Genomic DNA, 16,008 nt, shown 5'->3' on the forward strand with positions numbered 1-16,008 from the left:
TGCAAAAAAATAAAAGCTGCTGAGCTTCGTATTCATAACAGCATACACAACAGGAGTCATTCATTGGCAAATGTGTTGCGGTTGGATGTAGGACATTTACCTATCGACCCACAGTCTCGAATAAGTAAAACCTAATAAACAAATTCCAGCATATACAGATTAAAGTTAACAGAGCAGAGCAGTTTATTACACCAAAAATTATAATACAATGGTCAGCTGAATTATATCACAATCATACATGTGTTCAAAGTGCAATAATAAAAATTTCAATATTCTTTACATTAATATTATGTATGAGCAATCTGGCATGAGAATGTCCTGAGAACTCAATTTCATTCATGTAATTTTTATTAACTTTTTCACTCATAGACAAAGTTGATATAATTGGCAATTACGAAGTATAATGAAACAACTTGAATAATTATTATGTAGACGATTTTCAATTGACAACCAAATACAGAGTTTTGTCAGTAAAGTACGTTATTTATACAAATTGAGTGATTAAAATGTACAAGATCATTGATTATTAAAGCACGTTAACGTTCCGAACTTTGGCCTTACGATGTGCCAAATTAGTTCATATATAATAGGTGACTAATTAATTTATCATTCGGAAGATTAAAAAAGACCTGTTACATTTCATGAGGCACCATGTACAGTTCATTAACCCTTCGTTGGCCACCAATATTTCAATCACGCCGTTAGTCGCCTAGGTCAAATTTGTCCTAGGCTGATCTTTACCCATTTAGGGGTAAGAAAAATTTTAAAAAATGTAGGTAACTAGTTTGAGGATTCTTTTTGATGTTCCGACAGTTAGAATAATAAAATGCTCAGTGATGCAATAAATAAAAATTAAGAAACAATAGGAAATCGAGTCGAATGACCATTTCAGAGAAAGTGCGAGTGGGCGAATTTGACCTACGTGGCCAACGAAGGGTTAAAATCTATGTACAAAGTACATACCTGAGCGTCAGGAAGATGCAACTTTTCCCAAGTTTTCTTCAAATGTACTCTTCTCAACATGAGCTAATTTGTCATGCAATTTGTTTACTTCTTGTGATATGCCACACAACCTTCGTTTACTTTTTTTGAAAGCCTGAGCTTGAACATGTCTTTTCAAAACTTTCTTTGCTAGCCGAATGCCTCCGCAAAATACTATCAAGAGATGCACACGATTTACAAGTTGAACCAGTTCCAATTGTCAATGTACACGAATTCTGTCGCCATCTGTTACTCATGTCCTTATAGGCACATCTTGGCTATACGTTTCTGTACTGCATGGCTAGAAGGTCCTCCGTTGCACACTGCTGACTTATTGATTTGGGCAATATCTTCTCATTGTTGGATGGTATTGCAACAACAGACATCACAGTATGTGCAAACTTCTTAAAAATAAATATTTGAATATCTAATTGTTGTTGTTATGCAGTTGAAAATATTTATGTGATTGTAAAACCATTCATTACACACGCTTTAGAATAAATAATTTTCCCAACGTTTGCAATACGAAGCTCTTCATATTGCAGAGAGAAATAATATATGTATCACTTGTATGACTTAGCTACTTACTTGGAACAACACCTTCCCAGATTGATCGCGGATAGTGACTTGATCCTGTATTTGATCAGGGTTGAAATGTTTTTGACAAATATATTGAGTCTTTTTTAAAACTATCCCAGTAAGAGCAATTGCATCTCTCCATTTATTGTATAGATCAATTGCTTTGGGAACAGTGAAAAAGCTATATCTTCCCCACATTCGTCTTGTGCACATCGAGGACAAACACAACAACTCCTGCCAATATTTAAATAATGTTCCTTTTTATACTTTATAGATATTATATGGTTCATTTGTTTCGAACTTATTCTTATACCGTGGTTCCAACCAATCGAATCATGTCATTTAGATCAACGTTGACCATCTAGGGGCGCTGTAAGTGCTCGTGACGTCCGGAATGTAAAAATGCAAGCCAGTTCAGCGGCGCCTAAGGGGATATTGATGTCTGGAGAGTTGTTTTGGAGGTGATTTTTAGGATGGAATGGATTTCAAATTGTTTGAGTTTGCATTCTGAAGTTTTGTACACCTATTTATCGATCTTTCAAGAATATATAGAAATAAAACAAACGAACGTTGTATGAATCTGGTAAAAACCAAACATATTCTTAATTTGTATGACTGTGTATGGTTGGTACCAGATTCAGCAAACGAAAATAAAAATTTTATAACAGGGCTAAACTTTGATTATCAATTTTTCCCATTTCTGACCATTCTAGGAGTTGTATAAAAAACAGAAATATTATTTAGAATCATTTCTGCTACCAACGTGGAAAACAGTCAAAAAAAATCTAAGCTCAATTGGCCAATGTGTTATCGAGATATCATGGCTGCCGATCTGAAAAGCATAGGTTCGAGAAAAATGCGGTTTAAGTTTTTATACCATTCAATAAGGTTTGAATGAAATTATTTATACTCACTGGTTAGTCAGCCAATCCAAGTCCACAAATGGCTTTTTTTGTGGCTCAATGAAGAACGATACAATGTTGCTATCTGCGGTGACAGAATAATAGGGACGCTCCGAGCGTACTCCCTTACATTTTTCTAATGCTCGGCTAGTTTTGAAATTAATCGTAAGATTATAAGTTTTGAATATATGTTTCTCGGGATTTTATTACTCTGAAAAGGGTCAAACAAATCGATTCTGAGACGAAGGATTTTTTGCATAAAAATAGAGTAAGGCTAACCCCTTTGGATTTTTGTTGAAAATTTGTGCGACTTTAAAAATTGCTGGAAACAATTCTTTGATGCACATCTACATAATTTTGCGAGAAACAGATTGCGTGCAGTCCAAATTTGCTACGGATAGCGGATGAAGAGTTACAGCCAAAAAACAAAAGACTTCCTTTCGTAATTTTTTTGTTGCTGGTCCTTTGCAACTAGTCTAGAAATGGTGGTACGAATAGATTCTGAGATAAAAAGTTTTTCGCTCGAAAAATCATGAAAAAGGAGGGCTGACGACCCCCTTGAATTTACGTCGTGAAATTTTGAGATTTTCAACAACTCTAAATCAATTTACTTCGATCCTACGTGACTCAATGAAATGTTTTCATTACATGATATCCGAAACATAACTTTAGCAAAGTAATATAATATCAAAGAGGACAAGAATCTCTATAATCATGTGCGTTTCCCGCTTAAAACTGTCGCCTGAACGAGTGCACGCGATAGGGGAGCTTTTTCACAAAACGGGATAATGTTGATAAGAGACATATAAATTACTTTTCTACATGTTTATTTTTACCATACGCAATGCAGTTTTACAATGTCTTTTACGTGTGTTGTTCGCCGAGTTTTTATCGCCTGCTACAGTTCATTATGCGTATGGATATGTGTATTGTGCACACTATTTCATGCATATAATTCTAGTATCGACTGTTCATTTTATTTTCATGTTCTTCTCTTTTCATACATAATATATAAATATGATCATGTATGGTAACATATATACATACGCATATGCATATAGTCGCGAAGTCTATTTTAGGCATTGTATGCATATAATTTATATTGTATTCGTGTATCACTTCACAATGGTTGGTTTCTCATTCTGTTATCTAATAGAATATGTGTATAATATATGTAAGTGTATTATACATGCGTAGTGATGCATTCTAAATGTCATTTTCTTCTCTTTTCATGAATCATTGTATATAATTTAATTTGTTTTATGTCATTACATTAATTTCTTCTTATAAACACAAGGCATTTTAAAGAGGAGATATCTATAGCATTACTACTATCATTTCTAGAAAATATCATCCATGGAATAACGACGAACAATAAATAGGACTGCTTTAAGAAGAAGCTACTCTCATAGAGAATCCTCGTCATATCATAAGAGGACTGTAATCCAACAATTTCTCCAACCTTAGTTAATTAGGCCATTTTTTTTATAGATAATCTTTCAACTAGAATCCGCAATTACGGTCATCTAAGAAACCTATTAAGCCGTCAGTATTTAGAAAAGTAAGGTGATGTACCTCAGTAATTTTACGAATTCGTCACACGAGATGTCAAAGAAAATCACTGATGATTTGTTAGCCAAGGAATAGAAGCAGAGAACAGATATCTGTTAGTATTCCTGAATGTCATTGTGATCCATTCACAGTGTATTCGCAAAATAGTCAACGATGGTCTTCAAAATGCCTTGCATTAATATGTATGTGGACGCGCGCATGCGTGTGTAGCTTATGGTATATATACGTTTTTTATTCATTATTATATTGTATATTATATTATTTTGTTTTACCGTCGCTACGCTACAATATATAATGTATATGTAGTACTACATTTTTATCTTATATATAATATGTATACCATGACGCGTATTTATATTTGTGTATTTGTGTTATATGTATGTATATTTATGTGTGTATTTTCTCTATGTATATACACACACATATACATACTCTATTTTCTCCCAACTGGGCCGGTATTTAAAATTCAACTTCAAACCTGACAGCGAAAAATGCCATTTAGTAGTTGGGCCAGAACATTTTGTTTGCAAGGTTGAGTTCTAAATGAGATGGCCTCTGCGTTCTATGAAATCATATTTAGGACCACGTTGTGCTGCTTTCATGTCTAATTAGTCTTTCTGCATGATTTTAAAAAGGGTGGAAATAATAAACAAGTTATTAAAATTGTTGAAAAAGACAGTATTGAATGCACGATCAAGCGATTCATCAATATGCACATGTGGTTTTCCACGTCAAATCAGCAGACTACATCCTTCACCCCCTACGTTTTCGATCATTACTTAGTATAATGTTGTTACCAAACCAAACGGGTTTTCGATTTTTTTTTCAGATTTTTTTGACTACCAGTGAAATTTGAAAAAGTAAAACCAATTCTGAAAATGTGATTTTTAAAAATCTCAAAAACTTCACACTGTTTCTATGATTTCAAATCTGATTTTGAAGCAGCACACGGTAATGAAACATATAATCTCATCTCAATATTTAATATTTTTTCGGAAGTTATTAGTTTGTCAATGCAGGAATTGTAGTTTTTATTTTTTGATCGGTCATAATTTTCTCAAATATTGATGGATTTGAATTTATGTGAAATTTAGAGAACTAACAGGAGGTCTGAGTACAGTTAAAGTATTTAAATTTTTTTCGCAAGTTATCTGATCAACAAAATAAAAACTCCGATTCCGACATGGAAAAATTAAACACTTGCGAAGAAAATAGTATATATATTTCGATCCCATTATCTAGTAGGGCCTAAAAATCATATTTTGAATCATAGAATCAATGTAAATTTTTTCAGATTTTTAAAAATGGGGTTTTCGGAATTGGTTTTTCGGTCTTTCTTAAATTTGACTGTTGATTAAAAGAATATGAAAAAATGCCGAGACCCTTTTGGTTTAGTAACTAAATCATACTAAAAAACGATTAAAATCGAAGGGGTTGAAGGACATGAGCTGTTGATTTGATACGGAATGCCCAATACACATATGTAAATCTGTATATCTGAATATCACTAATAAATCTTAACATATATGTATTTCAATATTGCTGGGTATGTTTTGTTTCTTGTGTGTATCATAGATAGAAATAGGTGTCGAAATGAGCTGCTGTTTGTTTAGCGTCATGCTAGCATGACTCGGTGAAGAAATGTATAATATATAATAATAATTTATAGGGTTAAACTTACAATATTTTATACCTTTATACGCATATATATGTATACATAGTTTTCTCATTTCACTCATTCTTCCTCTTTACTTCTTTCTCTTCGTTTTGTTTCTCATATTCTATTCTGCTTTATATTTCCATCATAGTCACCTTAGTATCGTGTGGTGCCAAATTGCCAACGCGAAAATTTCCTGCCTTTTCTTATTTTTTGTTTTCTCATTTTAAATTTATACATCCAAAAATTCGCTGGGCTTTTATTACCAAGCTGTCACAGCAGCCCATAAATTAATAAATAAATAGAGGAACAACAATATTCAAACATTTTTTTCTCTTTTTTCTTTCTCTCTTTCCTTCTCTCATCTATAACAACATTATTAGAGTCTCTTCGGAACGTAACTCAACAAATGTATAACAATACAACCACGAAAACAAATAGAAGGCACTCTTATTTTTAACAAATTATTAATTTCTCCATAACGACCTAACGACTTTTAGGCCTTCGACACGTTGCATTATGATCGAGCGTTTGTCGCGTTGTCAGTGCTATTTTTTTCATTGTTTTCATCCCCCCCGCCCGGTTTTCCTTATCTTATAAACGCTTGAATCTAGACATCAAGTAGATCGATCGATCGACTCATTTGTTACCTTACTATATAATATTTTATGTTACTAGTTATTTTTCTCAATATCTTCTTCATAAACAGAGAGTAACAGTTAATACGCGACAATAGTAGATAATAACAAATTTCTCAACACAGTTTGAAGAAATTCATTCTCATAACCGTCAGAGATTAGGAGTAGAATATCATTCAACTTCTCTTTATAATATCATTATAATAATTTAATTATTGTTATTTGCTTGGAAGCTCACAGCCGACACATTTTTTTTATGGTTTTTTTTTGTTTTTTTTTCATGTTTTTTTTCCCCTTAGGTAATTTTATTATTCATTTATATATTTTTGTTTATCTGTTTTCAAATTATTATTCCTTTTTTCCCCTTGTCTTTCATTTCTATATTTCATTGTATAATTTAGTCACTCGGAATTAAGAGATGATGCGTAGTACGTTTATTTATTATTTTTTTTCTATCATCCCTTGCGGCTTATTTATCATTATCATCTTCATTATCATCATTAACGCTGTAACCGTCAAAAATTGTTTTAAAATATTATTAATATTCATACGATAATGAGTCATGTTTGCTTGGATGTGAGGCGACAGATGTGCTACAAGACCTGGGATAGGGTTGAAAATAATAATAATAATTCCAGCTAGACCGCAAGTAAAGCTTTAATTCTCTTCATGATGGAAAAAGAAAAATATGTGGCAGTGCCTTGAGCAACCGTTATACGAATACTAACTCCATCATGTGTGTCCTGTTGTTAATTATCTGTCCATGTTTGTGTATAATGTATGTATGCGTGTAATAATGACAGTTGTATTATTATTATTATTATTATCATTATTATTATTATCGTTACTTCATTAATTAATATCCTTATTATACTTTTATTTATTATCGCTTTTTTCCCCTCTCAATGCTTTTTCTGTATCCTTCTTTATATTTTTTTTCTTTCTTTCTAAGGTATCTCTATTTAATTTTCTTATTATTATCGTTACAATCTTTTTTTTCTTCTTTTTTTTTGAACACATGACCGATCGCTCGTTTTGTACGATTACAAATATTACTTACTTAGTTCATACTACCGTTCTTCGTTTTATCTGTCTGCTACAACTAGTCTAGCCTTGCTCGTGAGATTCGGAATTGCTGATTTGTTTTTAAAGATGTCTTTCGTTTTTTTACATTCTTCTTCGTCTTTTTTTCGAGCCTATCATGCATGCTTCGATTTATTAGATACTACACGACACTGTGGTATTCCAACTAATATTTACTTTTAGGTAAGTAAATGTATGTATGTATGAGTGTATGTATGTACGTACAGAGGCATGTATATAAGGTTTAACATAATAGGGGCGATTCATTCCATTAGTACAATACGCAAACAATACGGCTATTGATGACATGGAGACATGAGGAAAAACTATTCGACGTTTCTTTCGTTCTACTTCGTGTTGAAGAATTTGTTTATAACATTGAACAAATCAATCACTTCGATTGCCTGTTCGCGCGCGCACACATGCACAAAATATATGTGGGAGTGTGTGTGCATAATGGATCTTTTCATAGTAATTATTACATGTAAAAACATTTCCTTTATTGTTTGCAGGTGATTCATAAGTATGTTATATGTATGTATGTATGTATGTAATATTTATACCTATTCGTATTTTCGTATAATATGTAATAATATGCTATCTAATATATCATATATACACACACACACGCACACGCACACGCACACGCATACGTACACATATACAAATGTATATATATTATCTCGTGTATATCGTATATATGTGTAATATATCGCATCTCCGAATATCGCATTTTAAATATTAATATATTAAATTATCATTACTCATTTTATTATTGTATCTTATATATCTAGGGCCTTTATAACATCGATTTGTCTCTCTTCTTATGCATATGTATATACTTCTATATATCATTTTACTAACTTTGTTTACTTTTCTGCCAACGGTTCGTTATTACTAATTTTTCGTAATTATAAATATTTAACAACTTATGCTGAGTGGGAGCTGCTTAATATGTGTGTGTGTATATGTGTGTATATATATATACATATATATACACGTATGTATGTATGATACATACATTCATATACATGTATATGTATATCGTTGCAAGGAATCATTAAAAATAAATTTGGAAGTTCGTTGTATCACACTCGTGCTTTCCTGTAAGGAGTGTGCAAGTAGACCGTTGAGGGAATAACGAACATATCTATACGATACATCAGGAGCATTCCAATTTTTCTTCAAATTTCAATCATCAATAGGTAACATGTGGCACTTAAGATAAATATGCCAACGAAATCATATTTGCCAAAAATAACATGAACCGCTTCTAAGTTTAAGAAAAATCCAAACCCCCTGAATCTTTTCTGCAACGGTCAAAGAAATGAGATTACGAAGAAAAAAAAAAAAAAAAATAAATAAATAAATCAAAGTACGTTTCACGCATGCGTCTTCGTTTCTTTTAAACCACAAAGTTCGTCATCAGCTTTTGAGAATGGTGAATGATTTAAACACACAGATTACAGCATTTATGTGTGTGTGTATATATATGTATATGTATATATATACCTCTTTTATAGTTTTTATTAAATATATCTCATTAGCGTATTATTATCGTTATTATCGGTCTAATTATTGATGTTATTATTATTCTTTTGTTAATTAATATATATATTTATTTCTTTTTTGTCTTTAACCAGCTGAATTTTTATATAATTATTATATCTAAATAACTAACTGTCTAACTAACTAGCTGGCTAGCTTACTTAATTCACTTACTTTACTTAGTCGGTTAATTACTTGCTTTTCGTTAAACACTATTGTACCACTGGTACAGTCGAGGGGCAGATCTGAGTCAGAGAAGGGCTAAAGGCTCAATGCCTGCAGCTGATGAGTGCAATCGCTGATTTGGTTTTGATCACCACCCGAAAGCCCTCCGGTGTGAGCGTTCCTCGGGGTACCCGGCGGGGTAATCGGAATGCGACCGACACCAGGCGGCGCATCACCAGCTCCCCCCAAGCTATCATCACCAGATTTACTGCCAGACTGCATCATGCCGTTAGGCTTATACTTGTGCTGCCGCAACATCGAACTCTGCGCCGGAGCAGCTGAATATTTTTCCGAAGGCTTTCTCCCCGCTGGCAGAGGCGGTGCAACTGTGTACCGCCGCTGCGCCGGTGGTTGTTGTTGTTGTTGTTGTTGTTGTTGTTGTTGTTGTTGCTGTTGCTGCTGGTGTCCAGGCGTATTGCTCACCGGCATGGCCGTCTGGTAACGGTTTTGGGCCGGAGCGTAGAACTGGACCTGAGGAACGGGAGGCGAGAGGTTTGGGAGAGGACGAGTCATGGGTGAATAAGGTGCGGGTGGCGGACTGGACGACTTTTCGGAAACGACCATTGTGCTCGAGGTCGTTGTAGTTTCTGCGGCGATATCAACGTTTTGCGAATCTGATTGCGCACCGTACTTTTCCCCAGTTTGACTGTTGCCACAGTTGTTATTGTCCAAGCTCACCCGTTTGACCGTGCCGCTACTTCGACCCGCGGCGGCGTGATTTTTATGCGAATAATTTCTCGAGGACCTCGAATTGTTGCCGCCGCCCTCGAAATACTGATCTGTATTGTATTTCTGATGACTGACTGTCAACTTTTGAGATCCCGGATAATTCAGACCATTCAAAACCACACCTGTCGTCGGGCCGAACGCCAATGACTTGAAGGACCCGTATCCCGACCTTTGACCTGAGAAGTAAGCCGCTTGACCAGCGTTGGCGCACAACGATCGCTTGGCGAGTTGATGTTGAGGGGGAAAATGAGTCGTCGACAAAACGTTGCTTGTAAATTTGTGAAAGTCCGACGCGCTCGCGTACTTCTGACCCTGTGTCGACGAACCGTGAGGCTTACCGTGATTGTGAACACCGGAGGATGAGGAGATTAACGCGATGCTCAAATTTTGTGACTTGACGTTATAGCTGCCCTGTGCGCCGGCTACGATCGCTTTCGAATAGTCGCGCTGATGCGCTACGATGCTTTGCAATTTTGGATTAACTGTCGACTGAAGGGAGGGGTGATGGTGGTGGTGGTGGTGGTGATGATGGGATGACGCAGACGTCGGCGTCGGCAGAAGGCTAGGACCTCCCGACAAAGACGGATGATATTGAGACGACGGATGGGTGTGAGGAATGTAGACGGCTGTTGGATGATAGACAATCGTTCTACAGTGCATCTGAGCTACGCTACCGGCATCTCCCACGTCTGCGTTATCGCTTAAGCATGTCTGCGAACCATGTAAATTGGTGGTATGAATCGCAACTGGATGGTGATAGCTCTCTGGGTATCTATTGGTAATCGGGAATTTAATGGGTACCAAAGGAACCAGCGGTTTCGCTGAACCAGATGTATCACCGTGCTGCGGCTGTTCAGAGTTCAGAGAATCCTAAGTTTTTATTCAATTTTTTCGTTAACTCGCATCAATTCTGTTCTCATCGATACAATTCATTTAGCGCTATAGAAACGAGCTCTCATTTCATTTGTCAACAAGGTCCGACATGCTCGAAGAAACTGTCCAATGATCAAGGAATAGAAAAGTATATAGACAAGGAAATGACGTGTAAGGCAATTCTTAACACACTCCCTTGTTCAATCTGCTGTAAATCTTGAATGGTTATCTTACCTCCTGCGACTGTGCCTGGGTGTCGTTTGATTGTTGAGGCTGGCATGAACCGTCTGTCGCGTATAACAGTAGCTGCTGGTCAGTGAGGCCTATTGAAGCGTGTGACGGGGGCGGCGGTGGAGGTCCAGCCGTGTACGAGTAGTACACGGGATCGACCTGCGGCTGCGGAGGGCCAGTGGGTACCTGGGGATGATGATGAGGTGGTGGGGCTGCTTGCGTGTAAAAATGGTGCGGCTGCGGTGGGGCTGGAAGAGACGTGAGAGCGGGTGGAGGGCCAGCCGGCGGACTGGTCGCTCCGTTTGTAACGCCCCCAGAACCCGTTCCTCCACCGTTAGTAATGCTCTGAGAGCTGCTAGTCGTATACAAGTACTGAGGCGTGCCGGCCGCCGTTGCCCCTGTGTAATATGGCTCGTACTGTAATTATAAACGAATCTATTTCTCAGGGGAACATAAGGGAAGTACATGGTGAATATATACAAGCATCACAAGGATCGTTACGAACCTTCAACGAGTTCTGTAAATAACATTGAACACTTTTTTGAAACACATTGAAATTTTTCAACTTCGAAGCGACCCCGATTTACTTGTTTATATATCCCATTATTTAATCTATCAAGTTTGTGAGACGATCAATTTGAAAGAAAGAAATCAAACTGTCGTTCTCTTTGGCCACATGCAACGCGAGATAAGGTAGCAGTGTATAATGACGAATAATATATTGAAAGAATAACAAATAACGTATTGTAATGGTAGCTAATATGCATCAGTTTGCAAGATTGATCTAATTGGTTTCATTCCATTTCTTCCCCCCCCCCCTTTTTTTACAGCATTTAAATTTTGCTGGATCGTTAATTGAATGCGAAGGATACAAAAAATTGAATCAAGGCAGTTAAGATGATGTATGATAGTGGATGAAATATTTGTGACGAAATATAGGAAATCGTAGCTCGAAATTTCTAAGACTTGTTATTTGACAATACGATGGATCAGGAAACCTATTTTACAATGGAGAAACATGAACGATCCGTTTTTGTGAAATAATTAATACGAAGATGAGGCTAAGGTGTTCTTAGGAGCGATTAAAGGGTACAAGTAGGTGGAATGAGGAGATATTAAAGTGAGAGTATAAAACGATACGTAATGAGCAAAAAAATAAAAATTATGTTTTTGATAGTTTCAAGATGAAGAAGTGTTACCAAGAGTTCAGGTGTTAAGAGTAATGTGGTAAACACTGAAATATTGCGTTTCGAAGATGATTCACAAATAAAAGAAAAAAAGTAAATACAACCTATCGATGCAAACACATATACAAACACGAGAAACCAAGTCATCTAGATGCAAAGAAAGGGATAGAATTTGCGAAATAAACATATACACGCAAAGTGATGCAGCGAGAGTAAAACAGTGATGACACACATAAAACAAAGGTGGTAAAGCCATGTTATTTAAAAAAAAAAAAAATCAATTAAGCAGGACATGCTAAATAGAAATACGTGCAATGCTGCACCCTGTGTCGGAATGGATTCAGTAATGAAAGTGCTTAGAGATTGCAATGCATGCTTGACACGTAGCATAGACCATATACCTTCAGACCTCAATACTGTATAGCGTCGAGAAGGACGTAAGTGGGCAGTTGCTGAGGGTTGGGTAGAAACGCTGGTGGGATGCCTTCGCCCATCAGACCGTTTGTCTGTCAACCGTAACCGATATACCATACATATATATGCATATGTATATATATATATGTGTATATATGTATATATATACATATTGAGTGTAGGGCTGACGAAAGTAGAGAAAAAGATGTTTGTGTATCCAAATGTACTTTTTTCTTCTTCTTTCAATCTTCCGAGAGAGAAAGAGAGAGGGAGAGAAAGAGAGAGAGATAGGAATGGTAATAAAGTACAATCTTCAAAAGAGCCAATGTGCAGCATAAATATTTTTGATGTTTTTTGGTCTTTTGTTTCTATAGTTTTATCGAGTCAGGTACCCAAGTACAGATTTTCATTTGTTGTCAGAAAGTAGAAAATTTTTTATTATTTGATGGAAAACTGGCTTACCGACATCGGCGTGTATTGGTACTGCTGCGGGACGTACAAAGAAGGTGCTGGGCAAGGATACATAACCGGAGCGAATGTTTGGTGTCCAGCAGTTGCTTGCGGTCCTGAAGAATGAAACAAGTGATTGGGTTCTAATTCAACTTTCGTCTGGAATATTCTTGATTTGTAAACTTCGAGATGCAGCCAAAGAACATGAAACTATTTTCACACTGGTCTGTTTTGGCAAGTTACGAACACTTACCAAATACACTGGTAGCTTGATATATGGTTGCAGGATCGGCGGGAGGTGCTACCGGAGTTGTAGGGGCTGGAGCTCCGGCATTGTAGAAAGTCATGCCGTTTTGGTACGTTAGACCCATGCCTGAAAATAAAAACGTTTTCAGGAAAGCCGAATCAACAAAAATATCTCCCAAGAGATTCAACATATGTGGAGCTGGCGATTCGACTTACCATTTGTGTAGTAATAGGTGTTTGTGGGTACTGTAGGGGGAGAACCGGAACTACTGTCGTAAGATCGATTGAAAGGCTGTTTCTTTATTGCGGGAGCAATGTTGAGCTTTCTTTCCCTCAGCACGATGCATTCCGACTGTAAAAACGGACGGATTTATGCACGTGACATTGGGAAAGAAAAAAAATTCACAATCGAAATATGCTCTATTGGTGTGAATCTACCTCCTGTTGAAGTCGTTTAGCTTCCTCCTCCGTTTCAAAGGTGACAAAACCGTATCCCTTGGAGACACCGGCTCTGTCCGAAATTATTTTAGTTTCCTTGACATTGCCATAGGTGGAGAATAACTGGGCAAGTTCTGCCTCACTTGTGCTCGCCGAGATACCACCAACGAAAATTCGGTTCGGGACTAATGTGCCGTACTTAGGTGCTGCCATTGCAAGACTTGCTGCAGATGCAGGGCTGGAGGCTGGACTAGACCCCTCTGTACCTCCAGTCGATGCTGAACTCTGAATAAAAACGAAGAAAATGGAATAAGGAAATTAAGTGATGTCATTGAAGCCGTCGAAAATACAAACAAGATGGATTAATGATCCGATTTGAAATTATGTCTTGCCTTTATCTGACGCAATATGTTCATCCCTTAATGTTCAATTGACGACGCTGCAGAGGGGGAAAAGAAATCAGCCAAACAATAATTACCGAGTGAATGTCAATAGTCTGCAGCTGTATCAGAATTTCGTTATTTGACTTGCGATAATATTGTTACCTCAAAGAAGCTGACGCTAGCCAAAGTAAATGGATACCAAGTGATTGTAAAAATACACAATACCCACACATTGCACATAGATATATCTGTATAAAAGAAATATTGACACAATCGCGGTAGCACGAGTTTGTTTTCCTTTTTTTCTAAGGGCATAAATTTGATGAGACGGCACAGAAAAGAAATGAGGACGATAAAGAAACATTCGATTATTCTGGCAATCGGTTGTGAAGAAATGTGAAGAAAAAAAAGAAAATAATACAAACACACATCATAAGCCAGTCAATCGATGGAAAATAGGTGAGATTAAGGTTCCGGTGATGAAACAAGACTTTTCAACGTCAAATAATAAAAATACCCGAAAGAAAATGTTGAAAAACTCGTCTCACCATCTTCCCGAGGATTCGGCAGTGTTTGTGTTGATAGACAGAAGTCCGAGATTATCAGGAGGTCCCCTGGCTTCGCGGGACGTCACCTGGGCGCCCAGGGACTGCCAAGGACCGCTAGGAGGATTTCAAAAGGACTCCCAGCCTCTGGCGAAGCTCCTGTTCTTCGCAGAACCTCCAAACACCACACAGAACCACTTTTACAAGATGGCGACCCGCGCGCCCACTTTTGATCAATTTGAATCAAATGCGCAAAACAATATAAGCGGTGAGATACTAAATCTTGTGAAATATTCGGAAACTTGAACCGCTCTGTTGCACGATACTCAATTCATTCTCATACCGTCGTTAAATATTCAGATCGAATAATTTGGCATAATGTCTTGATTATTATTTTTCTTAGATATCCTTTTTTCTCTTCGATTTGTTTTCGTGTCAGCCTTTACTCCACTCGCCTGCGCGAATGTGTATAATCGTCGATGCGTGCGTAAGTTATGTATATGTATGTCGTACGAATGTACACGCGCACATGCCAATTTAAGAAAAATAGAATATTCGATTTTACGTCGACTGTAGAGCACGCGAGTGTACAGATGAGAAAGTTAATCAGTCGAATTCGACGTAAGATCATTACACGCTAGTAATTGCTACCGAAATACTTTCATGTACGAAGTTATAAAATCTACGAGTAGAAGAAAACAAAATATAGGTAGTGTCATTGATGAAATTTCGAAAATTCAACATGGCAGCAGCTCCGCTAGATCCTACGCTCTTGTTCTAATTTGTAAATAAATTTTTTCGATTGCCTGACATAACACAATGACGACACAGAGGATGCTTGAAATAAACTTATACTGACCAATTATCAGGATACAAGTTAACGGCCGTGCCTATACGATCAGTAGAATGACGCGTTACGTACGATCGATCCCCGCACAATACAACCATTATTGTATTAAGGTTATGGAGCGCTTGGTAATGAGATTATATCGAGTGGCTATGAAGAGTTGGCTATCATCGCGGAGGGAAAAAATGAAAATAATCGTATCGTTAGTTTTCTCGAAATAAACAATTACATAATACGAAACAAATACCTGTTTGTCAGCATTTAAATTTTCTCGCCACTATCCCACGGTCAAATAGTTAGGAATTACGCGCGTTTCGAAATTTTTGTTAATCATGGATCGTGCAGCGCTAGGGATGTGAATCGCGACGAAACTGTGGTTCTAAAAGGATCCGTTCGCGCTTAAGTAGCAGTAGCAGTGTCTAACTAGACTAAAACCGGAAGTGACCAGGGCAAGCGCGCAGGCAGCGATGATTTCCGAAT

The 16,008-nt window shown here is 36.9% G+C and overlaps 1 protein-coding gene across 5 annotated transcripts; it reads right to left on the bottom strand.

Moving 5' to 3' along the window:
- Nucleotides 1–3,272: 3,272 nt before the first annotated feature.
- On the bottom strand, nt 3,273–15,903 carry LOC107221381 (atrophin-1). 5 transcript variants are annotated; one of them, XM_046736203.1, is made up of 8 exons: nt 15,776–15,903; nt 14,685–14,856; nt 13,754–14,038; nt 13,532–13,667; nt 13,323–13,442; nt 13,082–13,185; nt 11,022–11,435; nt 3,273–10,784 (listed from the first exon to the last, which is right to left on the bottom strand). In XM_046736203.1, the coding sequence occupies exons 2-8, from the start codon at nt 14,685–14,687 to the stop codon at nt 9,222–9,224; spliced, it is 2,625 nt and encodes an 874-aa protein (XP_046592159.1). In that variant the 5' UTR covers nt 14,688–14,856; nt 15,776–15,903; the 3' UTR covers nt 3,273–9,221. The 5 variants fall into 5 exon arrangements, with proteins under 5 accessions (XP_046592159.1, XP_046592160.1, XP_046592161.1 ...); XM_046736204.1 differs by lacking the exon at nt 15,776–15,903 and adding an exon at nt 15,541–15,757; XM_046736205.1 differs by lacking the exon at nt 15,776–15,903 and having other exon boundaries at nt 14,654–15,529.
- Between the last annotated feature and the right edge of the window lie 105 nt (nt 15,904–16,008).

Source organism: Neodiprion lecontei, chromosome 4 (genome assembly GCF_021901455.1).
Source record: "Neodiprion lecontei isolate iyNeoLeco1 chromosome 4, iyNeoLeco1.1, whole genome shotgun sequence".
Lineage (NCBI taxonomy): Eukaryota > Metazoa > Arthropoda > Insecta > Hymenoptera > Diprionidae > Neodiprion > Neodiprion lecontei.